Source organism: Triticum aestivum, chromosome 1A (genome assembly GCF_018294505.1).
Source record: "Triticum aestivum cultivar Chinese Spring chromosome 1A, IWGSC CS RefSeq v2.1, whole genome shotgun sequence".
Lineage (NCBI taxonomy): Eukaryota > Viridiplantae > Streptophyta > Magnoliopsida > Poales > Poaceae > Triticum > Triticum aestivum.
Window position 1 is genome coordinate 434,811,590 of NC_057794.1, and position 19,222 is coordinate 434,830,811.

Consider the following 19,222-nt stretch of genomic DNA (forward strand, 5'->3'; position numbering starts at 1 on the left):
GGCACCGTCGCGTTCAACACACGTACGGAACGGATACGTCTCCCACGCCTTGATCCAGCAAGGAGGAGAGAGAGGTTGAGGAAGAGATTCCAACAGCAGCATGACGGCGTGGTGGTGATGGAGTGGCAGTTCTCCGGCAGGGCTTCGCCAAGCTCACGCGGAGGAGGGGAGGTATTGGAGGGGAGGGGTGCACCAGGTTCAAAGGGTGTGGCCACCCTCCCACCCCTCCACTATTTATAGGTGGGGAGAGAGGGGGCCGGCCCCCTTAGATCCCATCTAGGGTTGGGGTGGCGGCCAAGGGGGGGAGGAGTGCCTTTCAAGTCAAGTGGAGGCCCTCCCCCTTAGGGTTTCCCCTCTCCCATGCGCATGGGCCTTGGGGGGGCTGGTGCCCTTGGCCCATTAAGGTTAGGGCGCACCCCTACAGCCCACGCTGCTGTATTGGATGTGGTGGAACATTTTCCGGACCTCCGGAACCTTCCGGAAGCTTCCCGGTACAATGCCGGAAAAAACTGAACTTTTCCCGGAACCCGAACAACAACTTTCCATATATAAATCTTTACCTCAGGACCATTCCGGAACTCCTCGTGACGTCCGGGATCTCATCCGGGACTCCGAACAACATTCAGTAATCACATACAAGTCTTCCTAATAACCCTAGCGTCATCGAACCTTAAGTGTGTAGACCCTACGGGTTCGGGAACCATGCAGACATGACCGAGACAACTCTCCGGCCAATAACCAACAGCGGGATCTGGATACCCATGTTGTCTCCCACATGTTCCACGATGATCTCATCGGATGAACCACGATGTTGAGGATTCAATCAATCACGTATTCAATTCCCTTTGTCCAGCGGTACGATACTTGTCCGAGATTCGATCGTCGGTATCCCGATACCTTGTTCAATCTCGTTACCGGCAAGTCTCTTTACTCGTTTTGTGACACATCATCCCGTGATCAACTCCTTGGTCACATTGTGCACATTATGATGATGTCCTACCGAGTGGGCCCAGAGATACCTCTCCGTTACACGGAGTGACAAATCTCAGTCTCGATTCGTGCCAACCCAACAGACACTTTCGGAGATACCTGTAGTGAACCTTTATAGCCACCCAGTTATGTTGTGACGTTTGGCACACCCAAAGTACTCCTACGGTATCCGGGAGTTGCACAATCTCATGGTCTAAGGAAATGATACTTGACATTAGAAAAGCTTTAGCAAACGAACTACACGATCTTGTGCTAGGCTTAGGATTGGGTCTTGTCCGTCACATCATTCTCCTAATGATGTGATCCCGTTATCAACGACATCCAATGTCCATGGTCAGGAAACTGTAACCATCTATTGATCAACGAGCTAGTCAACTAGAGGCTTACTAGGGACATGGTGTTGTCTATGTATCCACACATGTATCTGAGTTTCCTATCAATACAATTCTAGCATGGATAATAAACGATTATCATGAACAATGAAATATGCTATAATAATAACTAATTTATTATTGCCTCTAGGGCATATTTCCAACAAGATTGACGCGTGCGCTCGCCTTCTCCTCCCCCGGGCCCGCTGGTCGATGGCAGACTACACCATTTCCCTCCACCCCCTCCCCAAAAAAAACCTCCCACCCGCGCGCGCTCCCGCCCCACGCCATGGATGATGACCTCGACGACGCCGCCGGCCTCGCCTCCCTCGCCTCGTCCAGCATGAAGACTGCCCCCTCCGGCAAAGGCAGGCCTCGCGCCCTTCGCAAGACCACCGCCGTGCCCAAGCCGAAGAGGACGCTGATGCCCGAACAACGTGCAAGGGAGTCGGCCAAGAGGAAGGGCCGGAGGCACGCGATGGACCCGAGGGACGAAGCCATCATCGCCGCCGCGCAGCAAGAGGTCACCAATGCCCGCATCGCGACGGCAACGAGGGAGGCGCTCTATATGCTAGGGTTAAACCCTAGCAAGCACGGCCTCGTCAATGCCGCCGTGGCCGCGGCCAGCACCGGCTCATCCGCGTTCCCTTGGATGGTGCTGCCCGACTCGCCCCGCGCGTCGGCTTGCACCCCGATGCCCGTCTTCCATGTCTACCCGTAGGCCTCCGGCCTCTCCGGCGAGTGCTCGACCGAGGTGAGCGTGGTGGCGCCTTCCACACCCGTGCCGGCGCCCATCGACCTCAACGCCACACCGGTGACCGGTGGCTCGTTATCCAAAGGCGCGAGGAAATGCGTGTGACACATGCCAGCTGAAGTGCTGCCGGGCACACGCAAGCTGTTCGGCGGAATGTCGGCCTCTGGCGACGACGACTACATGTAGAACATTATCGTCGAGGGTGGTGCGTCGGCCACTGGCGGTGCCGCCGAGGCCGGCTATGATCCCGATGAGAGACAAAGCCAGGACGGCCGAGGGGCATTCACGCCGTCAACCTTTGAGCAAGATCAGACGGCCTTCATGCATGATCAGGTCGACCTAGACCTGGACGACTTTCCGCTTGACCACGAGTTTCCAGAGGACTACGAGCAAGAGGAAGAGGACGAGTGCGACATCGAAAGGGAGCCTTTGTTCGAGGACGAGCTCGCCAACCAAGCCACCGGGGCAAAGCCAAAGCGTAAGAGCAAGCGGACCAAGGCATACATGGCGGCCGAGGACAAACTTCTTTGTGAGTGTTGGAGAGACATTGGGCAAGACCCCGAGACGGGCGCCGAACAAAAGGCATCAACCTTTCGGATTCGTGTCCACTGTGAGTTCCATGAGCGCAAGAAGTTTCCGCCATACCAAATAGTAAGCACGCGCGGGTGGGAGAAACGATGGAGGGTGATCCAACGAGAGTGTAACAAATTTTGTGCCACTCTTGAGAGCGTCAAGGCCCGCCCCGTTGGCGGCATCGGCATGCAAGACATGGTATGCTAGCAAGCCGCCCACTTTTGTGTCATTCCGTTTATGCTTGCGTGTTCATTTGCATACTATTTGCCAATATGCTTGCATGCAAAATATTTGTAGGCATTTCAAACTTTGGAGGCATTCAAGGTCCAACATATTGGCAAGTGCTTCAACCTCTCCCATTGCTTTAGGGTCATCAAAGATGAGGAGAAGTTCAAGGCGCAATATGCCGCTCACAAGTCGCGTAGGGGAAGCAAGCCGTGGAGGAGGTTGGGGACGGCGAGAAGGCACGGCCGCGGGCGAAGACCAACTCCAGGAAGGAGGACAAGCGGGATGCGGCGTCGAACGATTTGATCGCAAGCGTGGAGGGCATGATGAGCAAGAAGGACTCGAGGGAGGAGGAGTGCCGGCGATACAAGGAAGAACAAATGAACGCCTTTATGGAGATCCAAAGGAGGAGGCTTGAGATGGATGCAGAGAACCAAGCCAAGATGCTAGAGATTGAGGCCGCCAACGCCAAGACCAAGGCGAAAGAAGTGGCTCTCGCGAGCATGATGACCGGGGTGAAGATCATGAAGGTGGATCTCAACACCGTGTCGCCAAGAAAGAGACCGTGGTTCGAGAAAATGCAGGCCGACATGCTCAAGTTCGACGGCGAGTGATCTATGGCGGCAAGCGCCATCCTTTTTTTGTATGCCGGCAGGTGTGCTGGCATGACCACGAGGCCGCGATGGCGTGGTTGAACTTAAGTCCCATCCCTTTTGTGTGCTAGCATGTGTATCGGCCGCCGGCAAGTGCGGCAGCATGAACTGTATGGTGTTATTTTGAAGCTGGCATTGTATGCCGGCGATGGCATTGTGCCGGCATGAGTTTCGGACAACGACATGACCGCTGACATGATCTATGACCGCGGACTTTTAAAAAATAATGTGTATGAATATAAAATAGGTCGACGCCTTGGACGCATAGCCGATTCAAATTTTAAAACAGGACGGACGCGGGGCGGGCGGCCGATCTAGATGGACAAAAGCGCCATCCGTCTGGGTGGCGCCGTTGAAGTTGCTCTTACCCGTTGCTACGGTCACCCGCCGGCATCCAGCCTCGGTACTAAAAACAGTGCCACGGTAAAACCCCGACGGCGAGCACAGCGCGAGAGGACAAGTGTCCCCATGTCAGCATTATTAAAAAAAAATGAAACTCCATGGGCACTAGCACCCACGGTTTTATTGATATAGAAGAAGCATCCCTCATGAGAATTCCAGAAATTCGTCCCCGACGTGGATCGAACTCTGGTCGTTAGGTTTACAATCATGCGCCCCCAACCACTGGGCTATGCCCACGTCCTCCCATGTCAGCATTATTAGCACACCTCGGCGTTCACGTCGGCTCCACCTCACGCCCGCTCTGCCGCGCACCTGTCGGTGAGCGTAACACGCGGCTGCCATGCCATCAGAGGGAAAAGACAAGATGCATGACCCACGTGCTGCTCGCGCCACGGAATCCACGGTGGTAAAAAGACGCAGATGAACAGAGCTGTCGTCTCCATGTCCGACCTTTGCCTCCCTCTTTCTCGTGAAAAAGCGGCTCTGCACTGTCACTCGTCTCGTCAAGGCCTTGTTGCTGATCAATGATCACATATCTCGGTCTGGATTCTACTGCACTTGACAGAAAATGAAAAATGAAAAGTAACATGGAGATTGGGAAAGAAAACTATGGCGATTGCTGCTGTGAACTTGACTTGGAGGCCTAACATAAATTATTACTTTCCCTAACAACAACATGAACTGAACGAATGTAGGAGTACTGTGCACGGGGGCTTCCAACCAATCCAATTCTATGTACATGATGATCTCCTCTTTTGTACTCGATATACTCTCCCTCCTCCCCACCTCCAACCAGAAATAACACAAGAAAGAAGAAAGAAGAAGAAGAAGAAGAAAAAACACTTAAAAATTGACGGCTGTGGACTGTGATTCATTAACACCTAATTATCCAGGGCTCAACTAGCCCCTCGCTACCTCACCGCCGCGTGGCTCGCGCCGGCGGCCTTGCCGCCGCACGCGGTGGCGTTCTTCTTGAGGTGCAGCTTGGCCGCCCGGAGCAGCTCGCCGAACCTCTTGATGCTGACGGTCACGTTCTGCCGGTCCATGTACACCTTCTTCATCTCCCACCAGCCCTGGCTGCTGATGACGGAGGGGTCCTGCACCACGGTGCTGTTGAGCCCGTACTCGGCGGCCAGGGAGCTCTCCTCGGGCGCCACCCGGTACTCCAGGTACTCCAGCCCGAGCTGCTGCGCCGGCTTGCCGTAGAAGGACTCGGCGGCCCAGTCGAGCCCCACGGGCACGATCTGGAGGAGCACCGTCCCGGGCCGCATGAAGAGGAAGTGGGTGACCGCCGCGCCGTGCACGGCCACCATGGCGTCGGCCGAGGCGAGCGCCGCGTGGATGACCGGGAGCGGCGTCTGGCGCCGGAGGTTCATGACGTGCGGCGCGAAGCCGGCGCGGCGGCAGGCGGTGACCACGTGCGGCAGGTTGAGGATCACCCGGTTCTGCTTGCGGATGAAGATGAGCATCTTGGGCTTGGCGGCCTTGGCGTGGTCGACGCACGGCCGGGCCGGCGTCGCGAGAGGGAGCGGCAGCGGCGCCGACGACGCCGCGGACGGCTTCCCGCTGTAGCCCTGGTGGAGGAGCGCCTGGAAGTCCTTGATGCTCTTGCCTGCAAGCACGTGCACAGATCCACCACGATATTAGCAATTGCAGCAGTTTACTTACAGGTGCAATTAATGTACTCGGAATATGTTTATGCACCAATTAAGTTCTGACACTAGAATTTAATAACTGTGTTCGTTTCACTTGTGTCAACTTATGTTTATGCACCAAAATTGAGTACTGAGGGCAAATCAGGTGCAGTCCGAAGTTGCGAGCGGAGCCTTAAACGTTGCCGTAACAGAGGCGTTCCAAGACGCATCGCATTTCCCCAAAGAAGAAGGCCCAACTATTGCTGCTCATGTGATGTCGAGTGTCGTCGCCTCTCTACCTGCCTCGAGCTCAAGACATCCACATCGACCTCGACGCAACCAGTCGCTCTCCATCAAGCCCACAAGTAGTATATATATACAGTACAATGCACACTCCAAACACGTACGTATAAACCCTAGCTATCTACACTTGAGAGCACGCAGACTAGCCACCAACTTGTCATAAGGCAGACAACAATTATACCACTACAACTAATCAGCAGCTAGCCGGCCCCATCAATCATACTCATAGTCTACTAGGAGGCCATTACTAGTGCTAGGTTATGCATGTCAATCACCAACCGGCCTATGGAAAACAGCGGCGGCATGTAAACCCCTTTTGAATGTGCATTCCTCGCGATCCAGCTGCGCACGTAAATGGTCCATCCCATCATCCCATGCATCTCCGCGTTCGTTCGCACCCCGAGATTGACTGGCCAGGCCTTTATTAACAAACAAACGGACAGCTGGCCTCCGCTGCCGACGGCGCCTTTGCGTGCCGCGGTAGCCTCCGGCGCACGACGGGTTATTCCACTCCACGGCCAACCATCCGCGACCTCCGCGAGATCTGAGAATGACGCAACGCCACTCCCGGATGTTACCATTGGCCAGCCCGGCTGCCATGCATGGAGATGGACTAGTAGTTTTGCTCCAAGATCCAAGCCGATTGTGCGCCCCAAGTCAACTCTTACGTAATCCTCATTGTCTGCCAGCTGGCCAAGCATATGATTAACCCTCGACTTGTTACTTGGTCTTGGAGTACACAAGAGACTTGCAATTCAGAGACAATAATAATTGGATAAACGTTGAGATGGTGCAAAAGCTTTCTTACCAATCTATAATCCTAAGTCCATTTTGACTCTGTGTGTGTGTGCGCAAACCCAGAAACCCTGTGGACGCAAACTCACCGACAGAGAAGTTGCGCGAATCAACCTGTGGTTGAGTTGGTTAGGTGGATAGTGGTATCCCCAACCCACCAGGGTTCAAATCCTGGTGCTCGCATTATTTCTGGATTTATTTCAGGATTTCCGGCGATGCGCTTTCAGTTGGAAGAGACGTTCCCGTCGACGACGAGGCGCCTACAGTGACTTCGTAAATCTCAAGATGATATGCCGGCTCAGTCTCTCGGAGGTGCTCATAGGGATAGGGTGTGCGTGTGTGAGTTCATAGGGGTGAGTGTATGCGCGTGTATACGAGCGCTTGTGTCTGTACTGATGCTCAAAAAAAAGACAGAGAAGTTGCGCAAGTGAATGCCGTACCCCACCCCTGTAGTTACTGCCTACCTAGTCGCTAGACTCACCACCCTTCTCCTTTCCCCTTTTTAGCCTTGTTCAAAGGCCGGCCTTTTGCGGCACCCCAAATAAGTCCTCGCCTCCTTTCATTAAAGAGTTCGTTCCAGGGGGCCTTTGCCGGTCAAAATCTGGAGCCTCTTTGCCTTGGTGGTCACAGTCATAAAATCGATTTAAAAAAATTCCCCAACCTCCAGATCACATGCATTCCCTTCTTTCGTCCTGCTTTACCTGTATACTCAGACAGATAGATAGATAAAAACCACGGGCCACTCACTACTTGTGCCTTCCTCTTCTTTTGCTTTGGATCAGCTACTACCAACCAACATCTAAAAAAAAAGCTACTACCAACCATCCATTTTTTTTCCTCGGTCCAGTAGCGTGATGCTAGTTGTGGTGCATCCATTGCCACTCCTGACACCGAAGAACTGCTCAACCCAGAGACAGAGAAAAGCAGAGGTCCAGACCTAAACTACGTGAGGCACTTCCATACGTCCGTCACCCTGGCCGTGGCTGTAGTGGTGCTGTAGAGTGGAGGCGTCACCACGTACCATACGGCGAAAAGCGAGCGAGGAAGCATGACGGAGCACGAAGCCGTTTGTGTGCTGCTCCGGCTAAACTAAACCAACCGCCCTTTCTTTTCTCTCCACTATCACGCATGGTCCCTCCCAGCTTGAGCTTACTCTCCATCGGTCACCCTCCCTCCCTTCCACCCACGCTCCCACGCACATCACAAGAGACTCTATCAGGCGTGTCAAAAACAAATGAAACCAAAGGCGCATGCCGTGACGCTTTCGCCCGATCGGCTGACAGCAATGCGGTACCCGCCGACGCACATCCGCGCGCGCGAGAGCAGCATTCCGTCAACCGGCGGCCAGCAGCGAATAACTAATCATCCGGTGGGACGGGCCGATTAGGACGTAGGCGAGTGAGGCTTAGCGCTACGGCATGGTGGTGCTGCTCGCAGGGCCGCCCGGCGCCTCCGAGTCCCTACATGTCCTAGTCAAGCCCACGGCCGATATCTCCTCTCTTATCGCCAGCATTCAGATGTATATCCCCAGCGGCCAAGAGCCTAACACCGCTGTCGCCATGCTGCTAAACGGATGATCTCCCTGTCAATGGCTCTCAAGAAAATATCCCCCTGTCAATGGCTCTCAAGAAAATATCCGGAGCCCATCATCAATCAAAATGGGCGGTGCGTTGACGTCGCCGGGGATGGATTAGGAGAATGAAACGTATGGGGTGTATTTTTTCCGTGCTCTCCGTCAATCAACCGGCTATTTCGTGCAATCTATCAAAGAAATTAATTGACACCCATGACGTTACTATCAAAAAGTAACACTAAGAGTATATGCATATCGCACGATGCCTTCTGCAATTGGGGAAGGATCCGCAAGCCTCTCATGCTGCCGCTCCTCTTGGGCGCTAGAGGACAGGACGCGACAGGAGGCGTAAATATACAGGGGTGGTTAGTACCCATACCCAAACTAGGCACCGCATGTGGGCGTAAAAGAAGAGAAAGATTTATGACGCTGCCCCCATTGCACATGCTCCACGCCAAGAGAGAGACACATGCTTTATTAACGCCTGGGAGTAGTTCGATTTAGAAACAAACACAAGCTAGCAACGCCCGATCGATATGGTAAGTGCGGCCCCGACACGAGGCAAGTAAAATTCTTTTTGCACAGACACGCCCCCCGCCCCTGCATCTACATCAACATGCCCGATCCGTCGAATCCAACTATTCTATGCGCGTCTCCAATTCTGTTCCCTGACACGCTGATTTACTTTACTATTGACGCTCTGGAAAAGTAACGTGCTCAGCTCCTCTGACGGTACTGTAATGTAATTCAGCAGTACAGCTGACCCAAGATCTGGCGTAACAGCGGGAGATTAGTACACTGGCCGGTACATGGGTGTTTATGGGGCTATAAATGAATGGGCACATTACAGTACAATAACTCGGCGTCGGCCGGATTAATTGGAACCAACTACAACCGGGTCGCCAAGCCGAACGTGGAGGTGGGTACTGCGCCTCCCTTCGTGGAGCCCTCATCGCATTTCCTGCCCTGCCCTGCCCCACAAATAAATAATCGACGTACAAATCTCACCTAATATTTTACAAATCCATTAACTAATTCCTCTGCTCTGCTATGCTTTGGTTCAAAATTCGAATGCAGTGGCTGTGAACTCCTGTCACCGCACCATCCCAATTAAGTTAACCCACTTGTGCAAGTAACTCTACTCTACTCGCAGTGCATTAGTAATAATTAATCCAAAGTGCAGTAGTGGTGCGCATTGACAATGCTGCACGAGCATTGCGTGCCCGGCCCCCGTCTATCTGCAGGGAAACGGAACGGGCGGGGGTAATAAACGGAGCACCGGCAGTACGGCCAGTTACTTGCGATATTACCGGTCCGCGCACGAAAACGGCACGCCAGCATCGACGGCGACGGCGACGGGAGCACCGATCCGTCCGTCCGCCCGCCCGCCGAGCGCGTCAGGGTCTCGCACCCCTCATCCGTTCCGTGCGCTTTTTCCGGGCGACGCTTTCGCAAAAGCCGGCTTTTGCCTGCCCGTTTCCCGTAAAATAATCAACCCCCGCCATGATCGATCTCGCTGCTCATCATCGCCGCCAGATTCCCCCGCCCGTCGTGCTCCCTCCCTCCCTCGCTCATCCCCTCACCCGTCTCCTTTGGCATCCAACGAAAAAGCGCGCTCGCGCACATGCCGCTTACCGTTGCCGCCGGAGTGTCGGGCAGAGCAGGTGGCCGGAGATGTGTCAGATGCGTCCTACGCGCGCGCGCGTGCGGCATGTCGTCGCCACGCACCGATCGGACGGTCGTTGTCGCTGACGGCATGGCGCCGTGGCGCGTCGGATGCGTCATTTGCAATCTATCTATCGCTCCACCGATGCTCGGGCTCCCCTCTACCCGCCCTAACCAACTGTTTGCGTACTACTAGGCCTGGTTTAAAAACCAGGGGAGAGGTGAAAAGCGACTCACACATGGACATGGTCGGGGGTAATTAGTACCCCTGACCGCGGCTAAGGGGGGAATGAATGGTTCATCCGACCAGAATTGGCACGGATCTCGACCGGGCCGCACGAATTCTCACGCGCCTTTTTGCTCCTCGCTAATCCTGTTCCCCTCCGTAAGCAACAAGCCGCCGCCGCTGACGCTGGCGAGGAGTTCGGCTCCACGGCGCCGGACGATCCCACCGAAATTCTTTCTAACGGAAAAACCCACCGAAATCGCCACGCCCACGCGAATTGGCGGAGCACATTCGTAACTAACTAACAAATCGACGTCGCAGCGCGCGCAATGGGCGCGGCAGAATGCTGCTGCTACTACGTAACCAGCGGTGGCAATTGAACTCGCGACGGCGATGTGATTGGGGAATTGGAATCTAGCAGCAGCGGGGGGTTGAATCGGGAGCGTACCGTTGGGCATCAGCTTGGGGTCGACGACGAGCTCGCCGTGGATGCGGAGGCCGACGATCATCTCCGAGAAGCAGTGCACGCGGCGGTCGTACCGGAAGTCGATGATCTTGTAGTTGGTCAGCCGCTCCAGGATGGCGCCGTACCGGCCCAGCCACCAGTAGTGGTACTCCAGCACCACGAACACCACCTCGCCGCCGAACCGCTCCGCCGTCACGAACAGCGGGATCAGCCCGTCGCTGAACTCGTGGTACACGTTCCCCGTGTACCCGCCCGTCGAGAACACCACCGCCGGCACGCCCGGCGGGTGCCGCACGTCGCACCGCCGCCGCAGGCTGTCCCTCGGGTCCTTGCCGGCGGTGCCGTTGCCGGCGTCCGCGGGAACGGGCACGATGGTCACCTCGTCGATGGACCGCATGATGCTCTCCTCGAACTTGCGCGTGTACGGCCGCACCTTCTCCGGCGCGGCGCCGCGGGGCGCGTTGTAGAGGAGCACCGACGAGGTGGACGGGTCCGTGCGCGCGTCGCCGCGGAGGTAGCACACGTCGCTGCGGTAGTGGCTCCGGTCACAGCACAGCACGCCCTCCTTCGCCGGCCCGCCGCCCGCCTCGCCTGCGCACGCACCAATTCGCCCGCCATTAGCATCCCGCACGCAAATCAGCTAGCTAAGCTAGGCGAGAAAGCAAGCGGCTAACAGAATAGTAATAGCTTGAGCAAGGAGCTCACCGCTGATGAAGGCGGAGCACGGGAGGGACGCCGGAGAGCGGGTCTCCTGGCGGGCCTCGAGGCCGTTCTGGTTCGACGGCAGGTGGGTCTTGAACGCCTCCACATCCTCCCGCCGGTCCACGCGCTCTGGGAGCAGAGAACACACGTCACCATTACGGCCGAAAGGGGGGCGCATTTAACCCAGGAGGCGTGGCGGCGCGCTGCGAGCAAAGCAGAGAGAAATCGCATTCGGGCGGCGGGGGGCGCACCTGAATCGGCGGTGTTGACGACGAGGGAGGAGCTGGGGATGCGGAGCACGGTGAAGAGGCTGTAGACGGTGAGCACGAGCAGCGGCACGGCGCGGCAGGCGTAGCGGCCCCTGCCGCCGCCGGCGCCCCAGGGCTTCCTGTGCGGCGGCGACGGCGGCGGGGACCTCCGGATCCACGACAGGCTGCCGGAGAGGGACGGCTTGGGCTTGTGATGGTGGTGCTGCTGCGGCTGCTGCATCCTCCCTCCCTCCGCGCCAGCAACCAAGCAAGCAAAGCGAAGCTCAGCTCCCCGCTCCTCCTCCTCCTCCTGCCCGCGCTCTCACCGCCGCATGCTCCGCTCCGGCGCTCCCCGCGCTCCGCCCGCCGCCCCTCTCGGCGCCACCCGCGCGCGCCCCGCGAGCCGAGCCGAACGCCGGACAGCACGGGGCCAATTGGGGAGAACAGGAGGACACCGAGGGGGGCTTTGCCGGAGAGGAAGGGTGGGCTGGCTGGCCGAGAGTAATAGCTGGTCACGATCAGAGGGCAAGGGCCAAGGGGGGGGAGGGGGAGGAGGTGGGGAGGGGGTAATGAAGATTGAAGAGAGGGAATAGGAATACAGAGCAGAGCACTTTGGAATCACATGGAGGACAAGAGGAAACACAGCCCAACACCAACAGGGTGGTTTGATGGCGCTAATTATATATGCTAACCTCCTCCGCGCTGTCCCGGCCTACTAATCTGCGATCGCCGCCGGGGAGGGGGGAGAGGGTCCAAATCATATGCCGCATGTGTGCAAAACGCAGGGCCGATCTGGGGAATTCTTACAAGTTTCTGCGCTGTCTTTCGGCTCTACAGCCTCGCCTTGTTGGTTTCCGGGACGAGGGTTTTTCGTGAAAGGAGAACGGCTTTTAAAGTCGTCTTCCACTGGGTGCGATGACGGCTTGAAACGTTTACAATGCCGTGCATCGCCCGCGACGCGGCCGGGGCTGCCTCCCCTAAAACTGTTCTTGTGTTAGTACGGCGGCGCACTGTTTGCGACTTTGCGAGAGCTTCTGGTAGATCCTGGCAATGTGCCAGCACATGCATGGCCGTCGTCGGGGGGAAATCCCCTCCTACACGGATGTAGTTTTAGGGGTTGACTCCGATGAAACCCTAGCCGCACCATAGCTCTGTTATTGGTTTTGCTCCATCCTCGCCGCACATTGTATGAAGTCGTCACGCTAAACCCGTGAGGCGAATGCCGGTTACGGGTGTTATTACTTATTCTCCTAAACGGTGACTCGAGTGCCCTCCAATCGCGCGGCTTTGCTGGCTTTTGGTGCTAAATGTCTCCCGACGTCTCATAGTTCTATCCATCTTGAGGGATAGATGAGGTGGTAGCTCACCCTCCTAGCGCACAACAAGGGTGTTTCTGGCGTGGCAGGCGTCACACGGAGGCGTCGCACGAATGCTTGTGGCTCCAATGACGGTGGCATGGATATAGATAGGTGGTTGCAGATGTGGCTCGGCTCTAATAGATCTATCCCGTGGGCCTTGCTCGTGGCTTGGTTTCGAGGTGGCGATGGTATGGTCGTTGCATCGGAATTACCTAGGACAACGGAGGTGTGTGAGTGGCCGTGTTTTGGCAGTTTGTGGCTCCTTCCTTGGACATTTGCACGGGTGTTGGTTCGAGTCTATCCATCGAGATCTCATCAACCTTGTGGGCGTCGTTATTCCCCTTTGGTGGCGGTGTTGGGGATATGTGTGCTCTAATATAGTCTAGGGTTGTATTTTGTGGGACAAAAGCCCACCTTACTAGACTGGGTCGTGGACATGTTTTCAACGACACTTATCATGTTCAGACTTTCCAGACAACATTGTGGTCAACATTGCGCCCGTCATGATCCCTAACTTGCGATGTAGGGAGTTTTGACATGGCTTTTCATGTGACACCCACATGAGCATTGAATAGAGGTTTGGTCGCGGCAAGGTTTAAGCGGTTGTTCCATTTGTGTCCCGGTGACCATATTCGGCGTGGACCTGGGCTATTCTTGCTTTCTCGTAGTTGAAATAGGAGTTGACCCACTCGAATCACCCGAAGTACCTCCTCCGTCCCAATTTACATGATCACATCTGATTTCGTGATTTAACTTCGACCATTAATTAAACAAGTAATACATAAACACGTGTCATAAAATTTATACATTGCAATTTTTATTTTTGATACAAATTTAATAATATTGTTTCTATGGGAAATTTCATTTTTTTTATTTTGTCTCAGATGCTATATTTGATAAGTACTTGGGACTGCCGTCGAAGGTTGGAATCGACTGTAGTGACTGCTTCCAAAAACCTTCTTGATGGAGTATGTGCGGTCATCAATAGCTGGATTTCAAAAGTGCTATCGATTAGTGGTAAGGAGACGCTTTTGAAGGCTGTGGCACAAGCCATCCCGATCTATGCTATGTCTTCTTCAACATTTCGAAAATATTTGTAATGTTATTTGTGATGCCACTGCTAGATACTGATGAGGTGACACACATCATAAAAGAAAAATATACTGGAAAGCATGGTGAAAGATGTGTATCCCTATACATGAAGGTGGCATGGGATTCCAAGACTTACACTATTTTGATAAAGCCATGCTGGCTAAACAATGCTGGCTATTACTATTTGATCCAAAATCCTTATGTGTCCAGGTGTTACGAGCTAAGTAGTAGCCGGATTTTGATGAACGCTACTATAACAAAAGGTTCGTCGCATACGTGGCAAAGCACCATGGTAGTTATGAAAACTTTTAAACAAGCGGCGGCCTAGGAATGGTGCATCAATTAACATTTGGAAGGCTCGGTTGATCCGACAAGCTATGATCGAAAGGTAATGACCCCAAGGGGGCAATGTCTACTGCAGAAAAATACAAGATTTGATTAACCCTATATCTGAAAAGTGGGATGAACAGTTAGTAAAGGAATTTTTTGGCCTGCGGATTTTGAAAGGATATTCCAAATTCTCCTTGCATCTCATGGCTAGTCAGATAAACTTGGCATTTTTCAGGATGTTTCACATTTCGTACCATATCACGTGGGAAACTGAGTACAGAACAAGAGCACTGATGAACCTGGGAGCGGGAAGGATTGATCCGCACCCGGTTTGGAATGTTCTTTGGGGACGGTCGGTCCCTCGAAAGGCGAATGTGTTTAACCGGACATTTCTTCATGGGATTGTGCCATGCTATTGTACATTATCTGATCGCCACATGTTGTCTCATGTGATTTGTCCAGTGTGCCGTAGTGACCGTAAGGACCTGCACTACATGTTTTTTACTTGTGATAGAGCAAAGGTTACGAGAAATATAAGAGGACCAGACCAGCTGATTGGGTTATAAAGCTGAATGTTGATGCAAGCTATCATGTGGACCAGGGGTGGGAGCTACAAGGGTTGTGCTACCTGACAGTTCAGGAGCGTTTATCGCTGCTTCTTGCTCATATAAACAGTACGCTATGGATGTTTCTTCCATGGTGGCGTTCACTCTACTGAAAGGGTTGTGTCCGGCAGGCGAGCTAGGAATTTTTTTAGCGGTTGTGGTGTCTGATTCACAGAAGATAGCACAAGCCAGTCTAGATCCATTGAAGTAACGTGCTTCCGCTCCGGTGTTAACTCATGATTGCCACAAGTTGTTGAGTTTTTTCGGCAGGGCCACGATTGTTCACCGTGCTAGGGAAAGTAATGCGGCAACACATTAGCTAGCGAGAAGCCCGTTATAGAGGGAAGCTTACTACTTACTAGGTCTAGCATGAGCAAACCCTTGAGTTCTTAATCCTCTGCCTTGTAACTGATATGGTTACTGTTTAATAAAAGTTGTCGGAGTTAGAAAAAAAGATTTGTATGTTTTCTTTTCTTTTTTGCTACGAGATTTATAAGATTTCTTCTCTAGAAGCTCAAATCACTTGGGAGACGGAGAGAGGTTTTAGGCAACCACTTTATTTACTTAATACTACCCCCGTCTTGGTTTATTGGCCCCCTTTGTAATCTGTGTCAAATTTTGATCAAAGATTTAACGAATAAAATGTTAATGCATGTCAACAAAAATTATATCGTTGGATTCGTATTTGAACATAGTGTCAATTATATTTTTTTATGACATGCGTGAACATTTTGTTAGTCAAACTTATGATCAAAATTGGCACAGAATACAATGAGGTCCTATAAATCAGGACGGAGGTAGTATATACTCTACTAGTATATGCATGCTCCACGGATTTAGTTGCAATTTAGACTCTTTTTGGGAAAGGGTTTCCGTTTCTTTCTTTCTTTCTTTCTCTTTGCTTATCCCTTTCAACTTTTTCTACCGCACAGATTGGCACCGCGAATACGGAACGCCTCCCGTTATATCACCACTCGTGACGTAGCAATAGCCACCCACCAAGAATCAACTTGTAGAAGCAGTCACCTTCCAACTAAGAAAGAAAGAGATAACGCGATAAGTACAGAGATGAAGATCACCAGAGGGAGGTCCAAATGTGCTACTACTAGTCTTGTGCACGAAAGCTCTACCGTCCAATTTAGCATGCCCTACAGTGGGTTTACCATACCAGATATACTCGCACGCAATCATCATCTTACCACTAGGAGCCGTTGCTATTCCGAGCCCCGGGCAGAGGCAGGCGACAAAAAGTGTTGTGGGCGAACTGTTACAGCATGCGAACATAAATAGGATCGCAACACGACCCGTGACAAAAGGAGAGGAAAACCGGAAGCGCGCGCACACAGGGGAGAGAGCTCCTCCGGTCAAAACGGCTCGATCGGATCCCCTGCCCTGCCTGCTACTCCCTCGGCTCGGTCGCGACTCACGGGGGGCAGGGAGGGAACCTGCGACGAGCCACGAGCCACAGTGCGGATCCGGGGCGTCTGCGCATGCGAGACACGCGCCGCTGCCGCCTCTGCGGCCCGGTTGTCCGGTCCGGGGGGCAACGGGCCGCCGGCGCCGCAAGCAACCGGAGCCGGAGGCGGAGCCATGCCATTCCACCGGGCGCACGGTTTCCGGAGCTCACGGAAGGAATGTAAGAAACAAAAAGCGGCAGTGCGGCGCACGGAAATTCCTTGCATTTCGGCTCACGCTGGCGCGCGTCAGCTGGTTTCCGGCCGTGGAGGGCATGGAATGGCATCGTCGCAGCACCCCACTCTGAGGCCATGCCTCTGCTCTGTTCTGCTGTGCTGGTAATGTTCGTGCCTTGCCGAGCGCAACGGCACGCCGCTGCTTTGGCTTGGGTTCGCATGGCATCGCATGGCGTGCGCGGCTGGCTGGCTGGCTGGCTTTGCGTGGCGCCGTGCATGCGCTCCACTACTGTTTGCCACCGCAAGTCCACAAATGCGGATGAAGATGAGGAGGAGAATAATAGTGGTGCGGGAGATGATTAGCCGGAAGAGAATAATAGTGGTGCGTGCGTGCGTGCTTAGTCGCCGTGGGGCCTGCTCGACTAGGATTAGCACTGCCCCTGCCATGACCCTGTGTGGGCATGTAAAGAAGATGTATTCATTATTAGCAGTGGATGCGGCCGGGATAGGTTAGATTAGTTAGACAAGGAAGGGGCGGTTGGCCGTATTGGGGCTGGGATTGGATTCCTGTGCTCCGGAGGTCTGAGTGGAGAACTCCTTGGCACAAACTAAACACCTCAGTGGTGATTAGATTAGATTACAGTGCTAATCTAGAGTTTATGCGTCACAGCTTGTTTGTGATCGTCTTCTTGGCTTGCCCCCGGGACGGGGCGGGAAGTTGTTTATGCCGAAGGCTGTTTTGTCTCTTGTCACCAACAGCTTGCGCCCGTGTATGTCCTTCTGCTGTTTCTCCAGAGACGTGTGTGCGTGTGCGTGTGCGTGTGTGTGTGTGTGCGTGTGTGTGTGTTGCACGGGGGCTGGTCATGGTTTTTGTTTGAGGAGAAAATAGACGGTGACAATGATTAGCTGACAGCAGCCGAGGCCGTGCTACATACGTATGATTATGAAACCAAGTTCCTATCAGGGAAAAAACAAAGGAGGGGGTTCCTGAGTAGTACGTCGGTGAGATCCCCGTCCGCCGTCCCAGCGATCGCCACGGCCCCTCCGCTCCTCTAAGACGACGATGAATTGATGATGCACCCATGGCCACAGACTACGTCTAGTGTAGCTGGACCGAGCTATTACATGGAATGCGGTCTGACACGAATTCAATCCTCCATTTACCGCGTACATACGGCCCACCTCTCCTCGTCTCGTCGCCCCGGTACGACGCGCGGCGTCACGGGGTCGGTCCGGGCGAGCGAGCTTCGGCGTGGTACCACGGCTACGTCGGCGAGTCCGGCCGGGTGAATCTGCCGCGCGCCGGGCACGGAAAATTATTGCCGGCCGGCCAGTGGCGGCGTAGTAGTAGGAGTAGTACGCTGTCACTGTACTACCAGTGGCAGGCGTAGTGGTAATAACTCGAAACTGGCGTCCGCGGTACGCTGCGCAACCAACGGTTGGTGGCGGCCCTGGCCCCACCTGCCTGCCGCCACCACTGCCCCCGAACCGGAATTTATTCACCGCTGCATGCAGAGTCGATCGTCTCGCCCCATCTTCTTGGGTGCAGCAGGTGGTGCAATCTCATTGCGACGAGTTTCAATCATGGCACCATCACGATGACTCGGTGAGTAACGTTCTGCGGTGGCGTAAAACTGTCTACTCTCCTCTACTACCAGCTCTGAGAGTGTTTGCCAAATGAAAGAAAAAAAAAAGAGTCTGAAAGTACCCTCGTGGCTGGAGTAGGCTGTGGCCGTGAGTGACCGTGAGTGGTGGTAGGTCCTGGCATGATTGTAGGAGTACGTAGTACGTGCCACCGGCCGGCTCCGGCTGTTATGTGCGGGTCGGCACATGCATGATTCTAGCTTCGAGTGCACACCATCGGTCTTTCTTTCCAGGTAAGTGGTTAGTTTTGTGGGCGCCGAGCACCTGGTCGGTTTGGTTTGGTGCATGCACGCCACGTACACAGCACAGAATCTGCTAAACGACCGGTAAGCCGATCTTCACCGGCCGGCCGCTGATTTCTTCCGTCACAACTTTTCACGACATCGACCAGGCACTTTGGGATTCCGTCGAGTTCACGAACGTGTCCTTGGCACGCACGTCGACCGGCCCTCCAAATCTCGTCGGCACATGCTTGCGGTTTCATCGCCTCAAACGATCTCGCGTACTACTGCATCTGCATGGAAAAACTGTTGATGGCCAGCACGTTCGTTGCCGTTTGCATTTTTCCTGTTCCGTTCGGTTTTCGTCACCAGTAGTGCAGTGCAGCGGGAGATCCGATCCAACAGAGGCACGGACTGCAACAATGCTACAGCTACAGGCAATATTTCACGGAAGATAATCTACAGGCAGATGTGGCATTATCTGGTTGGGGTGAGAGAGACCCCACCCTGAAATCAAAGGGGGAGGGATGAATTAGAAGATGGCACGTCTGTTTGTAGCTCACTTTCCGTGGAGGCCGTCCGTAAGTGAAGCATTATTGGCACGGACTGTGTGGCTGCTGCGTAGGACCGAACATTTTCAGGCCGTGGCTGCTGCCGTGTTTGCTAGCATTACATATATGTTTCCGTGTCAGGCTGCGGCTCAACGGTTAAATATTCTCCGGTGCGCGGCTGAGGAGAAGCTCGCAGAGGAAGCGACAAGG

At 54.1% G+C, this 19,222-nt stretch overlaps 1 protein-coding gene across 1 annotated transcript; it reads right to left on the bottom strand.

The window, feature by feature from the left end:
* Positions 1-4,603: 4,603 nt before the first annotated feature.
* LOC123054447 (xylan glycosyltransferase MUCI21) lies at positions 4,604-12,433 on the bottom strand. The gene is made up of 4 exons (XM_044478229.1): positions 11,584-12,433; positions 11,336-11,461; positions 10,613-11,221; positions 4,604-5,580 (listed from the first exon to the last, which is right to left on the bottom strand). The coding sequence occupies exons 1-4, from the start codon at positions 11,819-11,821 to the stop codon at positions 4,880-4,882; spliced, it is 1,674 nt and encodes a 557-aa protein (XP_044334164.1). The 5' UTR covers positions 11,822-12,433; the 3' UTR covers positions 4,604-4,879.
* Between the last annotated feature and the right edge of the window lie 6,789 nt (positions 12,434-19,222).